The sequence below is a fragment of the Phodopus roborovskii genome, unplaced genomic scaffold (assembly GCF_943737965.1).
Source record: "Phodopus roborovskii unplaced genomic scaffold, PHOROB, whole genome shotgun sequence".
Taxonomy (NCBI): domain Eukaryota; kingdom Metazoa; phylum Chordata; class Mammalia; order Rodentia; family Cricetidae; genus Phodopus; species Phodopus roborovskii.
In genome coordinates, this window is record NW_026126638.1 from 5369978 (window position 1) to 5393090 (window position 23113).

The 23113-nt window shown below is 46.7% G+C and overlaps 1 protein-coding gene and 1 non-coding gene across 3 annotated transcripts; both read right to left on the minus strand.

The window, feature by feature from the left end:
- Positions 1-2705: 2705 nt before the first annotated feature.
- On the minus strand, positions 2706-23113 carry Ybx3 (Y-box binding protein 3). 2 transcript variants are annotated; one of them, XM_051207918.1, is made up of 9 exons: positions 22745-23113; positions 19162-19225; positions 18195-18228; positions 15446-15535; positions 13903-14025; positions 10627-10833; positions 5165-5256; positions 3329-3500; positions 2706-2848 (listed from the first exon to the last, which is right to left on the minus strand). In XM_051207918.1, the coding sequence occupies exons 1-9, from the start codon at positions 22980-22982 to the stop codon at positions 2783-2785; spliced, it is 1086 nt and encodes a 361-aa protein (XP_051063875.1). In that variant the 5' UTR covers positions 22983-23113; the 3' UTR covers positions 2706-2782. The 2 variants fall into 2 exon arrangements, with proteins under 2 accessions (XP_051063875.1, XP_051063876.1); XM_051207919.1 differs by lacking the exon at positions 10627-10833 and having other exon boundaries at positions 22745-23109.
- On the minus strand, positions 14832-14965 carry LOC127213065 (small nucleolar RNA SNORA70). Its single transcript, XR_007833613.1, has one exon. It is a non-coding gene; the product is annotated as a small nucleolar RNA SNORA70 (small nucleolar RNA).

Consider the following 23113-nt stretch of genomic DNA (forward strand, 5'->3'; position numbering starts at 1 on the left):
CATAAAATTTTGTCTTAAATCATGACACTTGGAAGTTTAGCACCAGCATCCAAAATGAACAACAAAGGAAAAAGAGCATTTACTATATATTTCAGATTTCTTTGGTTGGGGCAATCCCCATGTGGTATTAATATTTCTTCTTTTAATTCATATTACCAAAACAGTAAAAACCAGGAAAAAAATATAAAGCTAGTGGTTGCTGAAACTGGGGAGGCCGCTCTCCTGCGCCTGTGCAGGTTCCCGGGACGCAGCTTGATGGACGCTCGCTGCCCTCATTCCCTTTGTAGTTGTTAGTTTCGTAGAGAATAGCAGTAAACATTCTAATGTCCAAATCTCGGTTAGTCTTCCATTTTATTGCTTAGATGTTTCTTTGGTGTTGGTAAGGTCGTGGGTGTGCTTTTTGCCTTGTTTTTGAATGGTCATTAAATCTTAAGGTCACCTGGAAGAAATTTAAAACAGACTTAGCAAAGATGACACACAATGACCACAAGTTAAGACAAACAGGCAAAAGTTATGCTCATACAATTCAAAATCATTTACAAGGCTCTAAACCAAGTACACATCTTGCACAGGTAAAACAGGCTGAAAATTCTTAACTTGTGGTGAAATACTTTTACAAAGTAGAGAGTCAGTACATAACAGTGCACATGAAAGCCTTGATGCCACCTGTAACCCAGTGTTGTGGAAGAGAACTCGGGGCTTGTTGGCTATAGCTTAACTATACACAACACAGTGGGTTAACGTAGTTCTGAATGGTGCTCTGGGGAGAGCCAACTCCAATCCCACAGCTCTGCTCAGGAAAGCTCATTATGAACCAACTCCAAACTGCACTCTCAACAAGTGTAAAACAGAGTGGGTTTTACAGCACCCAAGGGTCGCAAGAAGAGATATGTACAAATCAGTCAGAAGGGCGACAGGTTAAAACCCTGGGAAGGAGCCAGGCGCGGTAGCGCAGGCCTGCCATCTCAACACGGACTGCAGGAGAGTGGTAGGGCCCCTGGGGCTACAGAATGAGCCCTGCTCTGTCTGCCTCTCTAGCCCCGCCCCCAACAAATGCAGAGCCAATCAAGTATGGTATAAACGTTTAGCCTAACCCTTGCACAGCTACAGCCTCCTGGCTACACTTCAATATAGACAAGTGAGACCGACAAGGTCTTTAGCAAGACGGAAAACAGGTGACCCTCACACTGAGGCTGCTCTTCTCCTTCCCGTTCTAACACCTGTGTCTCTCCAAGCACTCCCGAGACAGCCGTAGCTATCCAAGTCTGCTCTCCCGGCCCACAGCAGCCATCAAGGAGGCGGAGGATGAACCGCTCAATCTCTAGTCCCCAAGCAGGCGGGAGCTGCAGGGGCCTCGCTAGACCTCACACTACACTGTACTGGCAAAAAATAAGTAACGCTGATCAGATGGGCAGAGAAAAACAAAGTTTATGCTGCAGTAACACAGTTCCCTGGTCAGGATCATTTAAATCATCAAACTGAGCCAGCCCAGTGTGGTGGTGCATGCTTGCAGGCCTTGATCAAGGTCAGGTCAGAGAGCCTGTGCTACACTGAGATTCTTTGTTTGTTCTTTGAGACACGGCTCTCTACGGCAGAGCTCTGGCTGTCCCGAAACTCAGTCTTCCATGGGCTAGGAATAAAGGTATATAGCAGCACATCTGTCATAAAAGCCAAAACAAAACAATGACATTGACTGGTAGGTGCCAGAACAGCACAGGTTTTTTTAAGTGTCCTTGCTGGGGAAATGCTCAGTATAGTGCCTGCCACACAAGAATGGGGACAAGTCCAGCAGTCACAGGAAGTGGGTGGCAGAGGTCTGTCTGCAACTCTAGTGCTCTGTACAAGACAGAGGAGGATCCCTGGAGTCTGGTGGCCAGCAATTCTAACAATGGACTCAGTGAGACCCTGCCTCAACAAATGGAATAAGAGGAAAAGGTGACCCCTGTTTTCTACATAAAAGGTGACTGACTGTCAAGCCAGGCATGTAGGCACCAGCCCATAAACCCAAGCACTTGGCAGAACTTGAAATAGGATTGCCTCAAGTTCAAGGGGGCAAGTACCAGGCCAGCTGGGGTTACAATGCAAGACCCTATCACAAAATGCCACGAACACATGCGTAAAACACAGGTGACAGGTGACGGGGTGGGAGACAGCTCAGTGATTAAGAGTGCTTGCTCCTCGTCCAGAAGACGACTTCAGTTTCCAGTACCAACACTGGGTGGTCCCTGACTCCCTATTCCAGCTCCTGAGGATGTGAGAGCCTCGTCCAGATTCAGAGGGCACCCACACTCACATAACCCCACAAGACAAACACGTATACACTAACTTAAAACAAAATTGTCTAAAGAAATACAGATGATACAATTGAGCCAACAAGTTGGCTCAGTGGGTAAATATGCTTTCTATGCAAGGCTTTTGTGTTCCACTTCGAGATCCCATGATCAAAAGTTATCCTGAACCCCACACACACGACACATGCATCCACACAAATAAGAATGTGAATACATGGAGGCTATCTTTGCAAGTGGAGATTGTTAAAACCTGTCTGTCTCATTTATACCTCAACTTACTAAAATAGGGCCAATCACTCACTCTCTCTCTCTCTCTCTCTCTCTCTCTCTCTCTCTCACACACACACACACACACCACACGTGCAGCCAAACATCCCCACCCCCTGACATCTGAGCTGCAATGGAGACCAAGGATGGGCACAGAAGAGTCACAGGTGCCCCGAGAGGACAAGGCTCACCCTGCCGGTGGTGATGGTGCCTGGGTGCCAGGGTCACTCGGCACTGCTCTGCTCGGCGGCTGGAGCGCGGTTCTCAGTTGGTGCTTCACCTGCCTTGGTCTGAAACAGCACAAGCAGAATTAAAATCCCCCAGAGGACTGTGTATTAAATAAAGGGTAAAGGTCTCACAAGAGAACATTCTTGCCCGAGAAGAAAAGTAACAATCAAGATTTGCTCGTCTCTTGTATGTGTGTCAGAGATTAAGTGGCTTCTAGTTGGCCCATAAATAACCCTCTCCCCAGAGTAGATGACACATAACTGCTGTCACTTTCTGCTGGCTCACCATCGATTTCCTCCTCTATTAACTGTTGTCCTTCATCCCGAGATCCCAATCACGCTAGTGTAATTCCTCCAGAGACTATTAACAAGCTCAAGCTCAAAGCTCGGTGAGTTACAGGCAGAGGATATTCACTACAGATGGATCCTAAGGAGAATCCTGTGCTTTCAAGTGTCCAGTTTCACACACAGCAAGACCATTGTTAGGATGATAAAGAAGATGGCACAATTAAGATCCCCTGGGTGCCGCCCTCCTGGCTTTACCTCTTTGCCATCTTGTGAAACAGTATTCAGGGGGCGGGGGCGGCGGCGATAGTTGTAGGGGCGCCGAAATCCACGGCGAGCAGACGGCTGGTTCGGACCATTGGCCGCTTGCTGATTCTCTTTATCTTCAGCCTCTCCAATAGCAGGGGCAGGTCGTGGGCGAGCAGGTCCCCTGGAGCAGGGAATAACACTTACAGTGTGAGTGAAGGGAGTAGGGGAGGGGAAATCAAGGTCACAGGGTCGCTTTACTCCCGAAAAAGGGATTAACCAGGACTTGCTCAAGGAGTCATGAGTCATCCACAGACCAGATCTGCAGATGGAGACGACGCAGTCTTGGTGACAAACCTTACTTCTCCATTATTCACACAGTTGTAGTGAACAAGCACATGGTAAATACAAAGTCCTACAAGGCTCTTTCATAGTCACCTAGGATTGGGAGATGACACAGCCAAGACCAAGCCTCACCAATCAACCGTGTAAGGAACAAATCCTTCCCAATGTTACTTTATTTTTGTTTGACTAAATCCTTATTGATAAATTAGAAGTTGTTTCTGGACTCAACTTAGGTCGAGTATCCCTAATCTACGAATCCAAAACACTGAACCTGAAATTTTTGAGTGCCAAAATGCCATTTAAAAAGTCTACTAACACCTTGGACCCCTCTGAATGAGGACTTCCCAGTTAGCATGTTCAACCAGTGAAACACAGGCAAATGTTCCCAGGTTCTAGATAGGGGAGGGGCAGCGTGTAAGACACACCAGGCAGGAGGTCAGTCCCGTGAGCTCCCCTCGCCATAGGGGTGAGGAGGAACTGACGAAGGCCTCTACTAGGAAGCTTCCACAGTGAGACGGCTCTAAGTGGAGAGCACCTGTGCTCCAAAGGCATGACCTGTGGCCCCGTTTCCATCCTGGAACCTGTGGTAGACCTGTCCTCTGACCTACTCATACATGCTGAGGACACTGCAAATGGTATTTAAGGACAAAACCAAACAAAACAGTCACCCAAAGGACCTCAGGGAGCCTAGCCCAAATGAGGCTTCAGACAGAAGAGGAAAAGCACATTCAAACGGCCCACCCTTCACGAACAGTAACGACAACAGGACTGACACCCGGGTTCTACTACTAAGGGCATCATGGTAAGTTTCACAGACCACTTGCTCATTTAAACTTCTTATCACTGACTGACTCCACCCAGTCTGGCGTTTTGAAACAGGGCCTCATTGTTAAGCCCTGACTGGTCTGGAACCCAGAGATCCACCTGTCTCTGCCTCCAGATTTGAATATCCAATGTGCAGATGTGGCAGTCACAGATGAGTCCAGAAACATGCCAAAGGACATGCAGCTACTAAACTTTTTTAAGTTTTCATGGGTTATGTGCTCCACAGCCAGATTCAAAAGCCCCAGTAGACTGCTTTGATGATTAACGTTGATGATTAAAATATTTAATATCTCAACTTCCCTCCACTGCTGACACATTAAACTGCCCACCACTTAACTCTTGTTTAATTTAGTAAAAGTTATGGTGTCAAACACCTGTAATTTCAGACCTGGATGGGTGAGGCTATGTGTGAGGAGCTCAAACTTGAGGACAGCCTAGACTACATGGTAAATATGAGGCAAGACTTGGCTATGCAGTAAAGACCCTGTGTCAAAACAAACAGAAGTAGAAAAGTAGATTTATCTGACTTCAAAGTGCAGGCCACGACTGAAGTGTCTTAGCATTGTGTGGAGCCCTGGGCTTCATCCCTACCCTAAAAAAAGAAACTTCCAGGCCTGTGACCAAAGCAGCCACGAAACAGACCCACAGTGCTCTGGTCCACCCTGCTGCCCCTCATACCTGCGGAACCTTGGGCGGTAAGTTGGATTCCGATGAACCTGGAGCTGTGCTCCCTCGGGGACTCCATCTTTCATCTCTCCAATCTCACCAGCCTAGAGGGGGCAACAACAGCTGGACATGAGTCAGGACACAGGGCAGGGGGAGTGGGGGGACAAAGCACACAGTCACGTGCAGAAGATTGGCTTAAAAAGCAAATCAGAGTCAAGAGCTTTGTCACCCGGCCCACTACTTACTGATCATTTTATGAATGACAGGAAAGGAAACCTAGCCACAGCCTTTCCCCGCTTCCTTACACAGACAGAGCACCCAGCTTCCCCGCAACACTGAAATCCGACCATTTCAACGCTGAAAAGACTATTCCAGGGGCTCGAGCTCTCTGACACGGCTCTCGGCTCGCATATGCAAACAACTGGTTCCCAGCACAAAAACCAAACAAAACTTCTTTTATAAAAGGAAATGACATTGTATTTCTGAGCAATGGGACATGTTCAACGGCTTCAAAGTCCAATGCACTGGTTTCCCATGCATGCCACTGTGCTCACAAGATCATGTCCGTGTCGTCCATGGCCAGGAGTAGCTGAGGGTAGGACTGAAATGCCTGGTAGGATTCAAAGACTGAGTTCAATGCTGTACTGACACATCTTAAGCGTAACTTTACCTATAGCTCTTCTTTTAACTTTTTCATCTGCTGTGTCATGTAACATTTAAAAGTATATTGTGTTATTTTGGAGGGGGGGGGGAGTATTGCAATTTGGTCTTGGCGACCCTGAAATGTGTGATCTCTCTGCCTCATTCTACCAAGTGCTACAATTAAAAGCATGCAGCCACCACCCCCTAGCATATAAATTCCTAGGCTAGTGATACAGCTCAGTGGATATTGGTTCCTGCCTCTGAGACTGGCAACCTGGATTGGCACCCAGGAACCCACGTGATGGAAAAGAGTGCTTGGTGCTTTTCTTGCAAGCTGGAGGACCTGAATTTGGATCCCTAGTACTAATTTAAAAAGTCAGGCAAGCATCTGTAATTCCATAATTAAGGAGGCAGAGACAGGAAGATTCCTGGAGCTCACAGGCCAGTTTCAGAGAGATCCTGTGTCTCAAAAACAAGGTAGATGGGGCTGGAGAGACTGCTCAGAGGTTAAGGACAGTGGCTGCATCCATGCAGTGGCCCACGAAAACCTCTGAGTCCAGTTCTGGTCTCCAATGGCGTCAGGCATGCATGCAGAACAGACACACACAAAGGCAAAATGCTGCTCCCCGACACATACACAAAATAGTAGTCAAGTAATGTAGAGATCAACAGAGGAAGATACCTATCATTGACCTCACAAAGTAACAACCCACCCCAGGCAGGCATGATAGATAGCACAAACCTATAACCCCAGCACTAAGTAGACTGAGACAGGGACATTATCATAAGTCCAAGGTCAACCTAGCTACACAATGAGACCTTGTCCTCCATCTTTTTAGCATAAAAGAAACATGAACATTCTCCCCACTCACCAGCATGCCCACCCACTAGTCTCCTTGTGATTAATTTCTACTTTACCCTGGATGAGAGCTTCATGGTCACATGTCTGTTCTCAACACTTGAAACAGACTAACCCTATTTATCTCTATCACCGATTAAGACACAGAAGCCTCTTGAAACAACACCCATCTCTTTCAGAGAACAATCCTCAGAGCATATTATAGTTTTACCATGTGTCAACATCCCTTACAGCAAGGTCTACTAAGAATCATGCATTAGATCAAGCTTAGTTGTATTTCTTTTAAGCTGAGATGTTTCATCTCTCTTGGCTTTCATGATCTGCGCACCTACATTTGGGTTGCATTACGTTTAATTCATGTATCTCTGATAGGAAAGGTCTCCACTGAATGTTCTGTAAGGAAGTCCCTTCACAGCCTGTACATGTCCAATCTCTCAAAGGTTTCACATGCTCACATACTTATTTCACCTGTATGGGCTCGTGGGTTTCCATTTTAGACAGCAAGCTATAATCTGTTACATTCATTACTGGCCAATAAATAGGAACTCCTGGATTCTGGCTCACAGCCTCTTGACAAGTTTCCAACATTCTTTAGACTACTTCCTGCCTTTTTGGCACAGGATGTTCAAGGCTTGTACTGTATTTTCTGATCCAGCTCAGAAAGCAAACATTTCTAGAAAGGGGCTACTTTCTGTCGAAGAACTGAACCCAGAAACAAGCAACTAGGGCTCAGCTGTGCTCAGCTGTCCTAGGGTGCCTTGCTTTGGGCTCCTTAAGCAGCAATGCACTCACAGAACAGACACTGGCAGTCTGACCTGTTGTAACCTTTATCTACCCCACCAAGCAGCTTTGGCAGTGTCACATGTCAAAGAGGCAAGAGAAGCCACGGCAAACCCAGCGCCATAAAAAACAAACAAACAAACAAAAACAAAACAAAACAAAACAAAAATCAAGAAAACATCTCACCATGGACCTACATTTCTCTGAGCTCCTTTTCAGATACACTAGCTACAGAGAACCCAACCCCATCACTACCAGCCATCAGGAACATCAAAGAGCATATTGCCTCTTTTTCCACTTCCTGACACATTACAACTTCTCACCATAGCACTCTGAGTTATCAAACCCAACCACTAATGCCAGCCTCATTTCCTCTATTCCTCAACTTCCTGTAACTGTTCCTTCCTAGAATATCCTCCCAGCAGGCAACCCTTTGCCAGGGAATATTCACCTTCTCAACCTTAGCCTTGACACCGCATCCCTGGCAACAAATGCTACTGTAGTGGCTGCATCTCCCTTCACTGGACACCCCTCACTCTTCTGTCCTAGATGCACTGAAACCTCTCCACAACAACCACAAGCCTGTCACCTACCATATTCTAGATGATACTTCCCTCCGTTGGGCTACTCTTGACCTCTGACTCTTTCTGCCAACCTTGCTATGGAAGAAAGATTTTCAAAACGGCTTCCGTTTCCTCCTGAAACTCCACCTTTCTTTCATGGTCTCACATTTCTGCTGACATCACAGAGGTAGCAACTCCTCACACCACATATCCTGGCCCTGACTGGGGAGCCTCACTTGCTCGGCAGGTGCAGTATCTGACTCACACCTACACTGTTCACAGTGGCCCGTCTTCTGCATTTGTTCATTGTCCCCTAGAGTCTGGTCCTCAAGACCAGACAATGTCATGGTGCCCATTCTTGGCTTCATCAGGTTTGCATCAAGACAAAGGTCTTTACCGAGTTTGAGCACGTGCCTTCCACAAGCTCTCACCCCATCATTCCCCTCCCCTGCACTCAACATCCCTCAACACTTCAACAACTAATAAGGCAGGCAGAGAAGTCACCATTATCTTTGTGTGGGGTGTTATGTATTTGTTTGCCTTCCTTTTCCTTTTTCTTTCTTTTTTCTTTTTTTTTTGCTTTAGTTTCTCAAAGCAGGGTTTCTCTGTGTAGCCCTTAGAACTGTGTATACCAGGCTGGCCTCCAACTCAGCATCTGGATTAAAGCCATGATACACCACTCCCGGCTATATGATGTGTCCTGGATGCGTCAGTATGGTAGAATGGGCACGTAAGTATAACAGTATACCTGTAGAGGGCAGAAGTAAACCTGCGGTGTGGGTCCTTGTATCTCACCATGCTTGAAACAGGGTCTTTTGTTAATGGCTACTGTGGGAAGTCAGGCTACTTGGCCTGCAAGCTTGTGGAGTTTCTCCTATGTCTGTCCCCAATCTTGCTGTATGAGAGCAACACACACACACACTGATACAACAAGCTCTACAGGGTTTCTAATGGTCTGAGCCCGGATCTTCATGCTTGCATGGCAAGTGCTTTGAGAACCATAACCTGAACCACCAAAGTTGCTAATTTTAAAGAACATTCCAATCCCTTTATTTCTGAGAAAAGCAACAAAATGTGAAAGCCACACTACTTAGTTCATTTCACAGGCCACAGGTTAGATGAAATCAAGACTGATTTCAAACATCTGCCACTTGGTAGGTGCCAGTGGCCGGAGCTTCCTCTTCTCAATCAATCTCTTCAAATTGCCCTTAAGCATTGACACTGCTCCATGAAATTCTACTGGCAGTATAGGTGTCAAAGTCTTTTCTATCTGGACTTAAGTAGTTTTTAACTACCTTAAGAGATCTATCTTTATTTTTAAGAATAATTTACAACAATGACATTAAAGATGCCTAGTAACATGTAAACAACTTTTACAAAGTTTCTGATTTCAGCTGTTGATCTGGCTTAAGGAGACTTAGTAATTATGTACCAACACTGCAGTAGTATGCATGAATGACTTTTGCTACAGACATCAAATATGTGTTTTGTTTTCAATATGGAATGGCCATGGTCTGCATGCATTACAAACAGCCACATGCACGTTATGTGTTGCTGAGAGTAAGCAAACTACTAGAAAATCAGCACAAAGGAATCACTGAACTACTCTTTTACAAATCTATGTGAAATAATCACTATGGTCTCAGAAGTATGCCTTACATGTGCCAAATAGTACGATTACCCCCAGGCAGCCACTGCTGAAGCAATATAACCAATGTTACAACCCAGCTGACTACTCTTGCCTTCATTTCCTAGAAGCCCTAGGGTTGCCCCGAAGGTCTACTATGCCTCGTGTACCCAGTGTTCCCACATCTCTGACACTACTTGTTATTTTTAGTACATTTGTCAGGGGCAGCTGTTGAAGAGTTAGAAGGGGAAAAACAAGAAGCCTTGTAGAAACAACAGTCATGCATGATGGAAATGGGAGGAGTTGTAGCAAAGAGATTGAACATAATGTTCAGTCAAAACATGGGGGGTTGGGAGGGTGGAGCCCAAGTACACGTAAGAGCCGTAGCTGGTAATAAATAAGGACCCTAGCTCCCTGGGAACAGAACACTGGCATAAAGCTTATTATAGACTTACAAAAGCTCTTCTCATTTCCAGCACTCCACCTCGCTTGCCAGAAGGCCAGCACTCTTATCTAATTTGATACATTTTCCTCTGGGCTTCACCTTCCTGCTTAATAGCAATGCCTCCATTTAAGGGGTGAACATGATTTTCTCAAAATTTGAAATAACCAGTAGCAGAAGCAGGATTAAAATTTGACCCTTTCTGAGAGCAGAGTCCAAGTTCTTGCCTGGATCATCTGTATCACTATGTAGCACACACAGGCTAGCCCTGAACTCAGATGCCTCCTGCCTCAGCATGCACTGCCATGCCTGACTTGTTTTCCTTACAAATCTACAAACTAGACACCCTACCCCATATGCATGTCATGATGTACTTCAAAATAATGTTTCTGAGTGTCCTCAACAGGCAGAAAGGGCCCTCCCTGGCTCAGCTTTGATAGTATAGGAAGCTGCAAGCAATGTGTTACTTCCGGTAGCTGGAGTTGAAGGAGGAGGAGGAGAAGGAGGCAGAGAAGGATGAAGGGCGAGGACTGCTGAGGAAGAGTCCCAGGTGCATTTTACCTGCATTCTGTTGGGATGGGGAAAGACCCGTGAGCGGCGGTCAAAGGTCTGTCCCACGTGGTAAGGCGGGAAACGCCGCTGCCGGTACGGAGGGCGATACTGGGGGCGGCGCAGCTGATTCCTGGCCCCAGAGAACTGCCCATCTGTGGCAGGGGGCTCAAATCCTTCACTGCTGCCGCTCCCTTCCTCCTCCTCCTCCCCAGCGTACTAGCGAAGCAAAGAAACAGAGTTTCAGAAGAAGTTACAGCCAGCAAGAACCAAAGAATACCACTTAGGATGGCTATCACCAGGAAACACCCACAACTCCCAGAGCAGTGCCCGCTCGCTGTGCAGACACAACACTGTGCAGGCACCAGGCAGGTAGATCAAGCGATTGCCTGGGATAAACTACATGAAGATCAAGGCAGATCTATGCAGGTAACATACCGAGCAGCACAAAAGCAAGAGCGATCAATCTGTTACCAAGTCTAACGGCACTCAATTACAACAGCAGTGTTACACTGTCTGGCTCCTTGCAAATGTCTCCCAAATTTACCCAGCAGGGAAAGTGTCAAGAACTGTCAAGAAAAAAAACAACTTCATAAGGTCATCGGCAGATCTGACCTAGGCAGTATGCTTCCTAGGGCATTTGGGTCTCTGGAAGCTTTCCCGGGCCAATAAAAGCAAAGCACTCCCAAAACTCCACTAAGATGTTCATCTCTCACCAGCATGTGGTGGGATCTTCTAGGATACAATGCATTCTCTCAAAAGACCAGACACTGAAACAGATCAAGAATGTGACTACCTTCTATTAAACCATACATCAGACACACAACGGTGCAGTGCAATGCCAGTCTGCTCTCCCAACTGAAATATCTCATTACTATGTAAGAAGTTGTTTTGTATTAATTTAATTTCTAATAATAGCAATATCAACACTGTCAATGATTCTGGAATCTGTAACACCAGCTAAGCCTAAACGTGGGTTCAAAAATCAAAAATCTTGAGGGCTAAGATCTACGGTGCCCTTCCCTTTGAATATCCAGAAATAAGGTTTAAGTGTATTTTAACAGCATAAATCTTAATACTAACATTTCTAAATATGGGACTTAAAAGGGGATTAACTACTTACTTTGCTTATTCTTTATTTAACTAATTAACAAACACCCCTCAAGAATTTATCTCAAATCTCACTTAAGCCAGTCTTAAGAGAAAACACCTGTAATTTCCTTTAAGGTGAATTGAAAACTAATCAGCTAATGACCAGTTTCTCTTTAAGGATGGATTTAAAGATTCAGAGCCTCCACACCAAACCCACACGCCCAACTAAACTCCCCACAGAACTGGTTTGATCTATCTTCACACACCAACAGCACACTGTTCTGAGGTACTGGGGTGTAACTCAAAGGCCGGTCCGTGTTAGGTGAGCGCTCTACCACTTAGCTATATCCCAGCCCGCTTTTTACTTTTCATTTTGAGACAGAGTCTCACTGAGTTACTCAAGCTGGCCTTGAACTCACTCTGTAGCCCAAACAGGGCTTGAACTTGCGATCCTCCTGCCTCAGCCTCCCGAGTAGCTGGGATTACAGACCTGCGCCACCAGGCCTGGCTCATTCTACTCTTTATAAAACCTGTATGAATAAATGATGCACAGTTATGTAAAGATATATTTTGCATAGAAAATATTCACCACATCAATTTCTGAAGGCATATCTCTTAAGTTCATGCAGTTAAATCTTTCAATCACCACCGCTGACTATACTCTAGTCAGGATAACGCGAGACCTCCACGTGGGTAAACTATGAGTCTTTTCCAGTTCTTGGAAGGGAAAAAAATTTTACCTAAGATTTTCTATGACGTCTACTTCTGAATTGACCTAGACATCAAACGGATCACAGCTGAACAAATGAGTTACAATCAGCGGAGTAAACCTCTCATCCCTGCCCCTGTCTGTCAAAGTGGGTATGTGTGTATGCGTACATCTGGATGTCGAGTTGACACTGGGTCTCTTTCTCAATTGCTCGCCACTGTATTTTTTGAGATAGGGGCTGTCACTGAACCTGGAGCTCATGGATTCAGCTAGACTAGCTGAATGATGAGCCCCAGGGACCGCTTGTCTCTGCCTCTCCACGCCTGTGGTCACACACCTCCACAACAGCACCCTGCAGGACATCATGCCTGAAAGGCAGTTACTCTGAGCTTTCTTTCTCCCCAGCCCTAGTGACTTTTTAAAAATCAAGACGAGTAAGAAAAATACAAATAGATAAAATGTAAAGAATGCAATTAAAATCAACACGGGACAGGGATAGAGAGCACAGTTTAAAAAGCGGACACTTAGGAAAAGATGCACATCTACCAAAAGGGAGCCAAGTGGATTTTTCTTTTTGGTTTTTTTTTTTTTTTTTTTTTTTTTTTTTTTGAGATTAGCTCTTACTACATAGCCCTGGCAGGCCTGGTACTCAAGAGACCATCTGCCTACCCCTGCCCCCATGTGTTGGGATTAAAGACATGAGCCATCCAACGTACCTGGCTATTCTGGAGATGTTTTGATCTTTTGAGAATTTTCTAAAGCTTCACTTTGTATAACACAAGCCACTGTGCTCAGAGTACCCTGATGGACATGCACGGTGCTGGCACTGGGCTCTACTTCCACAAACACCAAGATGAAGACTGCTTTCATTATCACACCTTCTTAATTCACACCTGGCGAGGTCCTTGTGATCACAAAGGGTTCATGTTTACCTTGAGAATATTCCTTTAAACTCTGCCTATGCAAGTTCCAGCAGGTTCACCTGAAAATGCTTTCCCCTGGACTGAGACTAACATAAAGACCAGAGATCAGTAACCACATCTTCTTTACTCTGAAATAAGAGCAAATGGCTTTCCCTTCGCTGAGTCGCTCAGTGCCTCTGCGGCCAGCATGCAGTGAATCCAAGACATTCCCTACTCTTCCTTGCCAACCAGATGCAGACTTTTAAGAGGTCAGCTGACTCAGCACCAAGGCAGAAAGAAACAGATTGCACAGCTGTGATGGGAACCCCAATCTGGGTGTCAGTGAATGAAGAGGAAGCCCTTGGACACCTTAATTAAATTTGCTAGTTCCAAGACAACTGAATGTCAAGCTTCCAATGGAACAGGTAGCTATGAATAAAGTCTGGCCACTAAAAATTCCCCTCCAAAAATTAGTCATGTCTCTTTATGTCCAGAATATTGCAGCTTCGAATATGGTACTTATCCGTTCCTACGTTCATTCACATGAGACTACTTGCAATCATCAGTTAGGGACAGACAACATACATTACGGGGAGGTCCACGGCGTCTGCCATAGTAGCCACGCCTGTAACGGCGCCGATCAGCAGCGTAACGGCTCCCTTCTACAGGAACTCCATCGGGACCAGTGACATTTGCTGCTTCAGCACCCTGGGGAAGAAAACAGAGAGGGTCTCCAATCTTCCAAGAAACCAAGTAACTTCCTCCAGCAAGAGACAGCTGCTGTGTTAATTCCTACTGTGATACTGAAAACACTGTTCTTACCACCTCAATGAGTTCCTGACCTACAGAACTGTACAACCCCTTGTCTGTTCAGCCATGTAGAAGCAGTGCATGTTTTGTAGAACATGTGTGAATGACTATGACACACTTCAATGAAAGACAACTGAAATACAACGAAACCTACTACCATGTGCTCAAACCTGTGGTACCCTGAGATATGATCAGGATCCTGATTGGTTGGCTCCAGCTGCTCTGACCAGCCAAGTTACTTAGTGGGAAACATCTCTGAGCTTCACACAAACGGGAAAAAAAGGCCCCAACTTAGCAACAGTTTCCACACACAGCTCTCCTTTCGGCCTTTCTCTTATATTCTTAACAATGACTGAAGAGTTTTTCCTAACCCTAGGTGCTAGGGCCAAAGCTAAGGGCAGGCATCCTAGACACTGTACTAAGCTATATCCCCAGCCACCACACCACCAAATTCACAAACCTGTACGGAAAAGCCCCACTTCCTTGAAACAGGCTATTCTAGGGATCAGGAAACTGCAACTTCTCCCATCTGAGACCTCAATTGCTTATCCTTTACAATGCAACTAGGTGCAGAGGTACAGAATAACTGGCCAGTGTAAATCCTGGTTATCAAGCCCAGGGTTTCCCAAAGTCACCTGGCATACCTGCCTGGACTCTAAAATCTGGACAGCATGAGATCGGACACAAGAACACCTACTAGAAAGACTTGTTTCCTAGGTCCCTTAGAGCAACCTACACAAGGAATAGGCTGCGTACACTACCCAGGAGGTTGCTGTCTGCAGCCATTGCACACCAGGATCCACCAGGAGAGGAAACTGGTCGGCTTAATTGGTTGCAGTCAAAAATTTCGGGGGTGGGGTGCTTCTGAATTTTAATGTACAACATAGGCTGGCCTTACAACTTCAAAACATTCTTCTTCCCTCAGTCTTTCCAGTGCTGGGGTCACAGGGAGGTTACCACCGTGTCTGGTTTCTGTGGTGCTGGGAATTGAACCATGAGTTGCATGCATGCTAAGCAAGAACTATCAACTGGGTTACAAAACAAGCCTTGCCCAAGACAGTTTAGGGAGTTTAGGGTCCAAAATAAAATGTACCTTAGACTTTAACAAACTAGCATTTATTCCAGAGTTCCTTCATTAAACAAGAAATCAAAAGTTACAGCATACTGAGTATTTATAGTGGCATCCAATGAAAATATTTCTGCCTCCACTTCCTCCTATCACAAAATACTTAAACAGCACCACTTCACCGTGGCCAAGGAGCCCTTATCATACAACAAAAGTGTGTGCAGGCACACTCTTACTCCATCAGCTCCTCACCTTTTCCCCTTCAACCACATCAAACTCTACAGTCTCTCCATCTCCCACACTGCGAAGATACTTGCGTGGATTATTCTTCTTGATGGCGGTCTGTCAAGGAAAACAGAAAACTCCATTGGAGGTGAATCCCAACACTGAAAGGTATTATCAATTTCATGTTAGCCCAAATACTGTACCTGTATTTTATTAAAAAAAAAAAAAAAAAAAAAAAAAAAAAGAAAGAAAAAGGTCTTCCATTACCCTGCATCATTTCTGGTTTCCGGGATGCTTCAGGATGCTTCCCGTGGGTAGATTAAAGAGATAGGTCACTACTGTGCACCCTGTCACTCAAGATTCTTAGTTACATCAAGTCAAGAGGCTCCTGAGGTTCTGTCTATGGCTCCTTCCACAAGGGCAAAATGTCTACATGAGACCTTATATGCACATAAACAAGGTTTGGGCACAGAGATTTTATACATAAGAGAAGATTTCAGCCTCAAAAGCTTTTTGAAACAGGGTGGCAGGCTGGAGTGATGGCTCAGTAAGTATGAACACACACTGCTCTTGCAAGGGCTTGAATTGGGCTCTTATACATCCACAGTATGTGGAAGATAACCACCTGTCACTCAGGATCTGGTGACTCTTCTGGTATCCAAAGGCACTGCACTCAAGTGCACATTAACTACGACACGCCCCCCCACACACACACACAAAAAATAAAAGCTTAAATAAAAGAGAATTTGAAAAAAAATGTATGGGTGGCTGGAGAGTGATGCATGCCGATAACGCTAGCATTTGGGAGGCAGAAGCCATAGGCTCAGGATTCCAACACTAGATTCTTTCTCAAGAATAAAGACAGGCTTAGTGGCTAATGTTTGAAATTATCAACACTTGGGAAGATGAGGTAGAAGCATTATGATCTTGAGGCCAACTGGGGCAACAGAATTCAAGACCAGTATAGACACAGAATAAGAAACTGCCACACAAAGGTAAATGAATAAATAAAATGAGTGATTAAAAAAGGGATAAAATGTCAATGAGATATTTATGACCATAAATACTATGATAATATAATGAATAAATAAGAACATTTCAGGAATGATAAGATACAAGTGTAATCTGGTCTCAATGAGCTATCCCATATTATGGATAAGGAAACATGAGGCCACCAGGTGACTTATCTGAGCTCACAGGCTCAAACAGAGGAGATTCATAACCCTACACTGTATCTGTGAGTTCTCAATATTTCTCACCTCACATGCCAGCTATCAGTAGAAAGGGAAGACAGCACACTACACCAGACGTCTGCACCTACAACACCTGTGTAAGAAAAGGAAGGCCCTTCCTCTTTTCCAAATACAGGGAGAGAAGAATCCAAAGTTCCCCTTCCCTGGCCAGCCATCTGTAAACAGTTAAAGGGGAGTTTCTATGGAACTAGGTCAACCTTATATTTTATAAAGCGATTAGACGTGTATAATCCAGCCTTCCTCTATCTACTGAGTAGGAGGGAAAGAAGGGGAAAGTGAGCCAATAGGGCAGAGACCTCACCCTCTTGAGGAGGAGGCAGCTCAGGACAGGATGTATGTGCACACATGAGCACTTAGCCATTCCAAAAACCAGCTCCTCCCTGCCAGCTCGGTCCCTTTTTCCTGTTAAACTGGGCAGGCCTCAACACACTGAGGTGACTCACCATACAACCTCATGGGGCTGGAATCGGGTCATTAGCTTACAGGCTGAGAGGCCGCCACCAGCACAGAAACCCCTCCCCCCCAGCAGTCACTGGACAGCGCGTCTCCCAAAGGCATTAACCTCCAGATGCTAGGCTCGACACTTCCTCTCTAGTCAGCCAGGAGTTATCTCACCAAATCCACTCCAGTTATCTATATACAACAGAAATGTATCCCATAGGACAGACACGACTACTATAGGTTTTTATGAGTGGCTATCTCCGACTGCCAAACTCCAGCCCAAAGCACACAAGCCCAAACACTAGGGAGCAAATACAGCAAGCGTGGCAGCTCTTGCCGATGGGTATGCCACTGCCGTGACTGCTCATTGAGACCCTGAAAACGGCATGCCTCTCCCAGACTGCATACACAGAAGGGACAGCAAGAATGGGCATGACCTCTCCTAACCTACTCTATAAAGCAAACAATCTGGGTAGGGTAATAATAAAGGCCAGCTGAGGACCGAGACATACGAAGCAGAATCCCACGATGCCATTCTCTTTCAAATAAAAGGGAACTGGAGGGGGAGCAGGGCATGGTGGTCCTTGGACCTGGACATATGCTGGACGTGTCTCAGTCAACGGGAGGGGGAACCATCTAAGGAACAGGAAGCTCACGTCTGAGACACACACTTCTAACTTTCTACTTCTGGGTACTGTTCACAAGACAAAGGAGTTTTATCCATCACCAGCTCAGGCAAAACCCAGGTTGGCTCTGGCCAAGCACCAAGGAGAACCACACCATCAGGCCAGGAAGAAGCTGACCGACCCCAGAGCAGCTGTTTTGCTAAGGACTCACTCATATGCTTTAAAAACTAGAAGGTGGACTAACTGAGTATGACTTCATGCAAACTTGGAAACAGTTAATACAGTGGGCTAAGAAGTGTTATCTGCCTCTCTTGGTAATGTTGATTTGAACCTTCATTCAAAAAAACAAAACAAAAGAACAAAACAAAAACAAACTCCAAAGGAGTTCAGGGTACTGCAATCACTTGCAGAGCTCACACAGCCAATGTAAGCTATCATCGCTAGAATCCCTCTTACCTGGTGTACAAACACATCTTCTTTGGTGTCATTTCTGTTGGGAGGCAGAAAAAACAAACAAACTCACAATTAAAGTTCTGACCACTCAGAAAAGCTTCAAAGGACAAATGTATTGAGCTGAGATCCCAAGACCTGAAAACCACTACCCTTTAAATAGTTCGTCTTTTCAAAACAGACATCTATAACCAATTCCCATAATCCTCATCTCTCTCAGATGCCCCCTTCACTGCTCCACATTGCAATGCAGAAATGCAGGCTTTGGATCCCACAGAGAAACACCCCTTTGCTCTCACGTCTTTCCCAATCACATGCTATGTAATCAGAGCCCTAAATTTTCCTCCCAGCAAAAGCAAGACATCAGTCAAAAGGACAGGGCACAGCTGTGAACTAGGCTCTCCTTACACTGAAACTTAAAACAGCCCTCCCACCACCCCACCCTAGCCTCCACCCCACCCAGGCAGATGAGGAAGAAGATGGAGGAACTGCTTTTAAAAAGTAAGGAAACAAACACTCCAACACCCTGTAAAACACATTCCCATGTCTCCCAGCAGCCTGTGGTTACCCTTCATTCCCGTATGGTCACAAGGCACCATGGTTTAAACACTGGTTTCCTCACAGGACTTGGACCAAACCAGAGCTGGCCTTCCAGCCCCAGCTCAGTTACTGGCCAGTGTGTGACCTTAAGGAAAGCTGCTTAACCGGGCTCTCTCATCTCCATCTGTGAATTTATGGGTAAGGACTAACTAAAGTCCTTCCATTTGACTGTAATTTTCATCTCCTCTTCTAAACACTAGAGGATACCAATTCTTTTAAATGTCTCAATAGAATTAATGATTAGCAGCAGCTTGGATGAGGATATTTACCTGGCTCAGGAATCTCAAAATGTATACATACAGCCTATTAAGCAGGACAATGGATCTGTAACTGCTGTTGCTACTAGACGGGTACAAAACACGCAGACACATACCGATTTATAAATCCATATCCATTTCTGACGTTGAACCATTTGACAGTGCCAAGGACTTTGGTGGCTAAAACAGGATTAAGCAGATATGTTAGCACCTGACTTATAAAGAGATAAAGCTCATATCACTAAGGTCCTGGTATCATTACACAAAGCCTAACACCCTTGAATAAACCATCAATGGCTTAATCCCCACCACCACCACTACCAAAAAAAAAAAAAAAAAAAAATTGAGAGGAATGTGGAGCTGTGATTATTGCAGTACTCTTCGCCAAGGCCTCAAGGGGGTGGTCCCCTGCCTGGAGAATTCTTTGGTAACTAAAACTGAGAAAGGTGATTGAGGGAATGAGCCAGGCAAAGACTGGGTTCTAAGGCAGAAGCAGCTGGGCATGCCTAAAACCCAGCACTTGGGAGGGGAAAGCAGGAAGATCAGTAGTCTGAAGCCAACGTGGGCCAAATAAAACCATCCTGAAAAAGCAAAACCTGAAACAAAAAAGGCCCAGGAAGCTCGGGGGAAGAGCACTTAGCATTCAGGAGGCAAGGGGTGTGGGCCGCAGTGCACAACCAAATCAACAACTAGCAAAGGACAGAAACATTCCAGTTATTCACTCACAGACATTTCCTATATGCAACGGGAGAGTCACAGAGGATGTACAGATAGCTGGGCCATCTTATTTCCAAACTTTGGAAGACGGGCAAACTTTAATACGCAACACAGTAGCTCCTTCTTAGTCACCAACCTACAAATATGTAAGAGGGACTTGTCTGGTGGCCAAGTGAGTGGTGGCTCACCAGTGCAGGGTGATAATAAACAGAACCGATGCTGCCTCACCCCAGCTATGTACTTACCATCCATGACACAACAGGCCCTTTGCACACCAACATCTCTACCTGCTGTCTTCAGCAGCTGAGAAGGGGACCTGGCCCTCTCTAGAAGTCAACTTGATTACTGTCTCTATCCTGTCACAGGCAAGATAATTTCTCTACAATGCCCCACTTGAGAATTCATTAAGAGAAAGAAAAAAATCTAAATCTTGTATATATACATTAAACTATTCCAAATAAGACTGCTAGAATCAATGACGAATGTCAAATTTAGTATCTCTGGGAAGTAGATTGGTCTAAATCCAGGAAACGCACAAAGCAATCGTCAAGACTCAGGCAAACAGCGGCAAGATGCACTTACAAAGGGAAAGCTGAGGAGGGAATGGTCCAGACCAGACCCAGGCTGCCTCCCTCTCAGAGACCTCAGAGACGAGGCTGTTCTGAGTCTGGCACTGGACAGACTTGCAAAAGCATCTTCGCTTTCAAAGAAAGAAGGTAAATTGACGTTTCAAATATCAACACACAGAAGGGGTCAGGTTTGGATAAACAGCATGATCTCTATGTCAGGGTCCTACATGCGAGGGTTCTGTGCTTCCTTCAAAACCTCTGGTCCTATAGATGCGCTCAGAGATCTGACGGAGGGGCAACACTAGGCGGAACGTGGTGGTGCACACCTGTAATGCCGCCGGCCCTCGAGAGGTGGAGGCAGGATGGTAAGGAGTTAAAAGTCCTCCTCTGCTTCAAAATGAGTGGGGTTAAGGCCAGCCTGGGCTGCTTCATGAGAGCAGAGTGGGGGGGGGGGGACAAACAAACAAACAACAACAAGAAAACAAAACTGAGTGGAAATCCAGAAGACACACACAAGGAAGGTGGGGGCAGAGGCAGTGATAATGTCACGAGGCTTCCAAGGTTGAAAGGTTTGCTTGTTTGTTTTTAACTTCCCAAAGTAGTTTTAAAAAATAATTATTTGGCTAGGCGGTGCTGGTGGCTCACGCCTTTAATTCCAGCTCTTGGGAGGCAGAGGCAGGTGGGTATCTGTGAGTTGGAGACCAACCTGGTCTACAGAGTGAGACTGTCTCAAAAGAAAACAAAAACTAATTCTCCAGATTTTTTCCAAGGACTTAGTATAACCAAACAAATCCACTCGCTCTCTGCTTTAATACCACAGGTATACAAGGACACAACAAGGGACTGGTGGAGTTCTCCTAACCAGTTCTTTAACTCGCGTAAACTGTTATCCCTAAAGGACTACACGCTATGAACCAAAGTCGAGGCCCCTTTGCAAAGACCAGAACGAGAGCATCCAAGAACAGATATCCATTTCAGTCAGCACCGGGTCCAGAACATTTTGGGTATCCATGTGTCTGCTTGGCACAGGACATGGCCAGACCACACTGGACAAAGACAAACAGTGCTCAAGTGTCAGGATGGCTTGTCCTTCACTTTTGAGAGGTAGGATGAAAGACATCAGGCTTGTCACCAGCTATCTGTCTGGCAGAAACAGGACCAATTGCTGGAGATTGTGGAAATCCTTTCATTTATCGGCTTCCTCCATCTCCAAAGACATTATCTACCACAAGTGCAAGGGTCAGGTGAAAACCTGTAGGATTCCATCGGCCCCTCAGTAAGGTATCATTAAAGAACCTGCTTTGATTAGCAGCGCAGGGTTCCTTCCACCCTTTCATTCTGTGTGGAAGTGGCCCAACCAGCATGTAGGGGAAAGTACCACAAACGCCAAGACCTTTAAGGAACTTTTCGGTGCAGATAGGGAATGGGGAGGGGGGAGCACGTAATTTGGCAAGAAGCGAGTTTTCAAAGCCTTGGAAAAAAAACAAGAACCCAAGGACTGCCGAGAGTGGAGAACACCTAATGCTGTTCTGTTTCTTCCAATTATCCCTTCAGCTTTCTTGCTAAATGGGGAGGAAACTCGGGATGGCAGGCGGGCCCAGTCGGCCCCACCCAGAAACAGTGACCATTTCGGAAGGATCCCACACCACCTGTTAACTTTCCTGTTTCAGGGAGCGAACCACATGCGCCGCGTGCACACACACGCCCTTCAGGGAGCTTACTCGCCACCCACCTGCTCGGCAAGCCCGTGGAAGGCCTCACTCACACCGGGCGATCCTTAAGGAAGATGAGGACACCGAAACAGAGGACAAAACCCGCCGCCACCGCTGCAAAGTCTCTGCCCCCTAAAATCTCCAGTCTCCCACCTTCCCGTTTCCCTTCCAGTTACATGTTCCAAGATAACCAACCATGTTTTGGACACACGCCCTACTCCACTTCCGACCAAGTTTTTCCCAGCCACCACACCACGCGCGTTCCCACAGTGCGTGCGGGGGGAGGGAAAGGTGCAGCAAATGGTGGGCACTGGAAGGCTCTGTGCATCTGTGCCACGGCCAGGGGTGGGGAGGGCGCCCGCCCCAACTTTCCCGAGGCGTTGCAACATCCCTGTGCCGGCATGTGGCCGGCAGGAGCATGGCGGCTGTCCCAAACCCACGAGGGAAGGGCGTCGGGGACAGACACCTGACTCTCCCAGGCCAGGAAAATAAATAAACAAAAACAAAAACAAAAAAGCAATAGTCTTCCCAACTCACCCCACCCATCCCTCCCCGGAATCCCATCTCCCCTCCCAAGGAAACGCGCTGCTTTCCCGACCTGCAGCAAAGACTCCCAAGTCCCGGTCCACGTGTCCCAGCCCGCCCTGCATCCGCGTCCATCCTCGCCCGCCGCCTCTCCGGCGCTGCACCCGAGGACTCACCGAGAACTTTCTTCTCCGCGTCCTCGCTGCCCGCGGGGGCTGACGAGGCCGGGGCCGGCCCGGGGGCCGCGTCTCCGCCGGGGCTCCCCGCGAGCAGCGCGGCGGGCGCCGGGGCCTGGGGCGCGCCGCCGGCCGCCGGGCTCTTGGGCGCGGGGTCCGGGGGCGCCGCGGCGGGCGCGTCGGCCGCGGCCTGCGGGAGCGTGGTGCCGCCGGTGGTGGCCTCGCCCGCCTCGCTCATGCCGCCTCTCCGCTCTCTCCGGGCACCTCGGTGGCGGTTGGCGGCGGTTAGCGCGGTGGCGGTCGCGGCGGCCGGCTCGCTCTCGGGGAGGCCGGTGCGGATCGCGCGGCGCGGCGGCGGGCGGCGGCTCG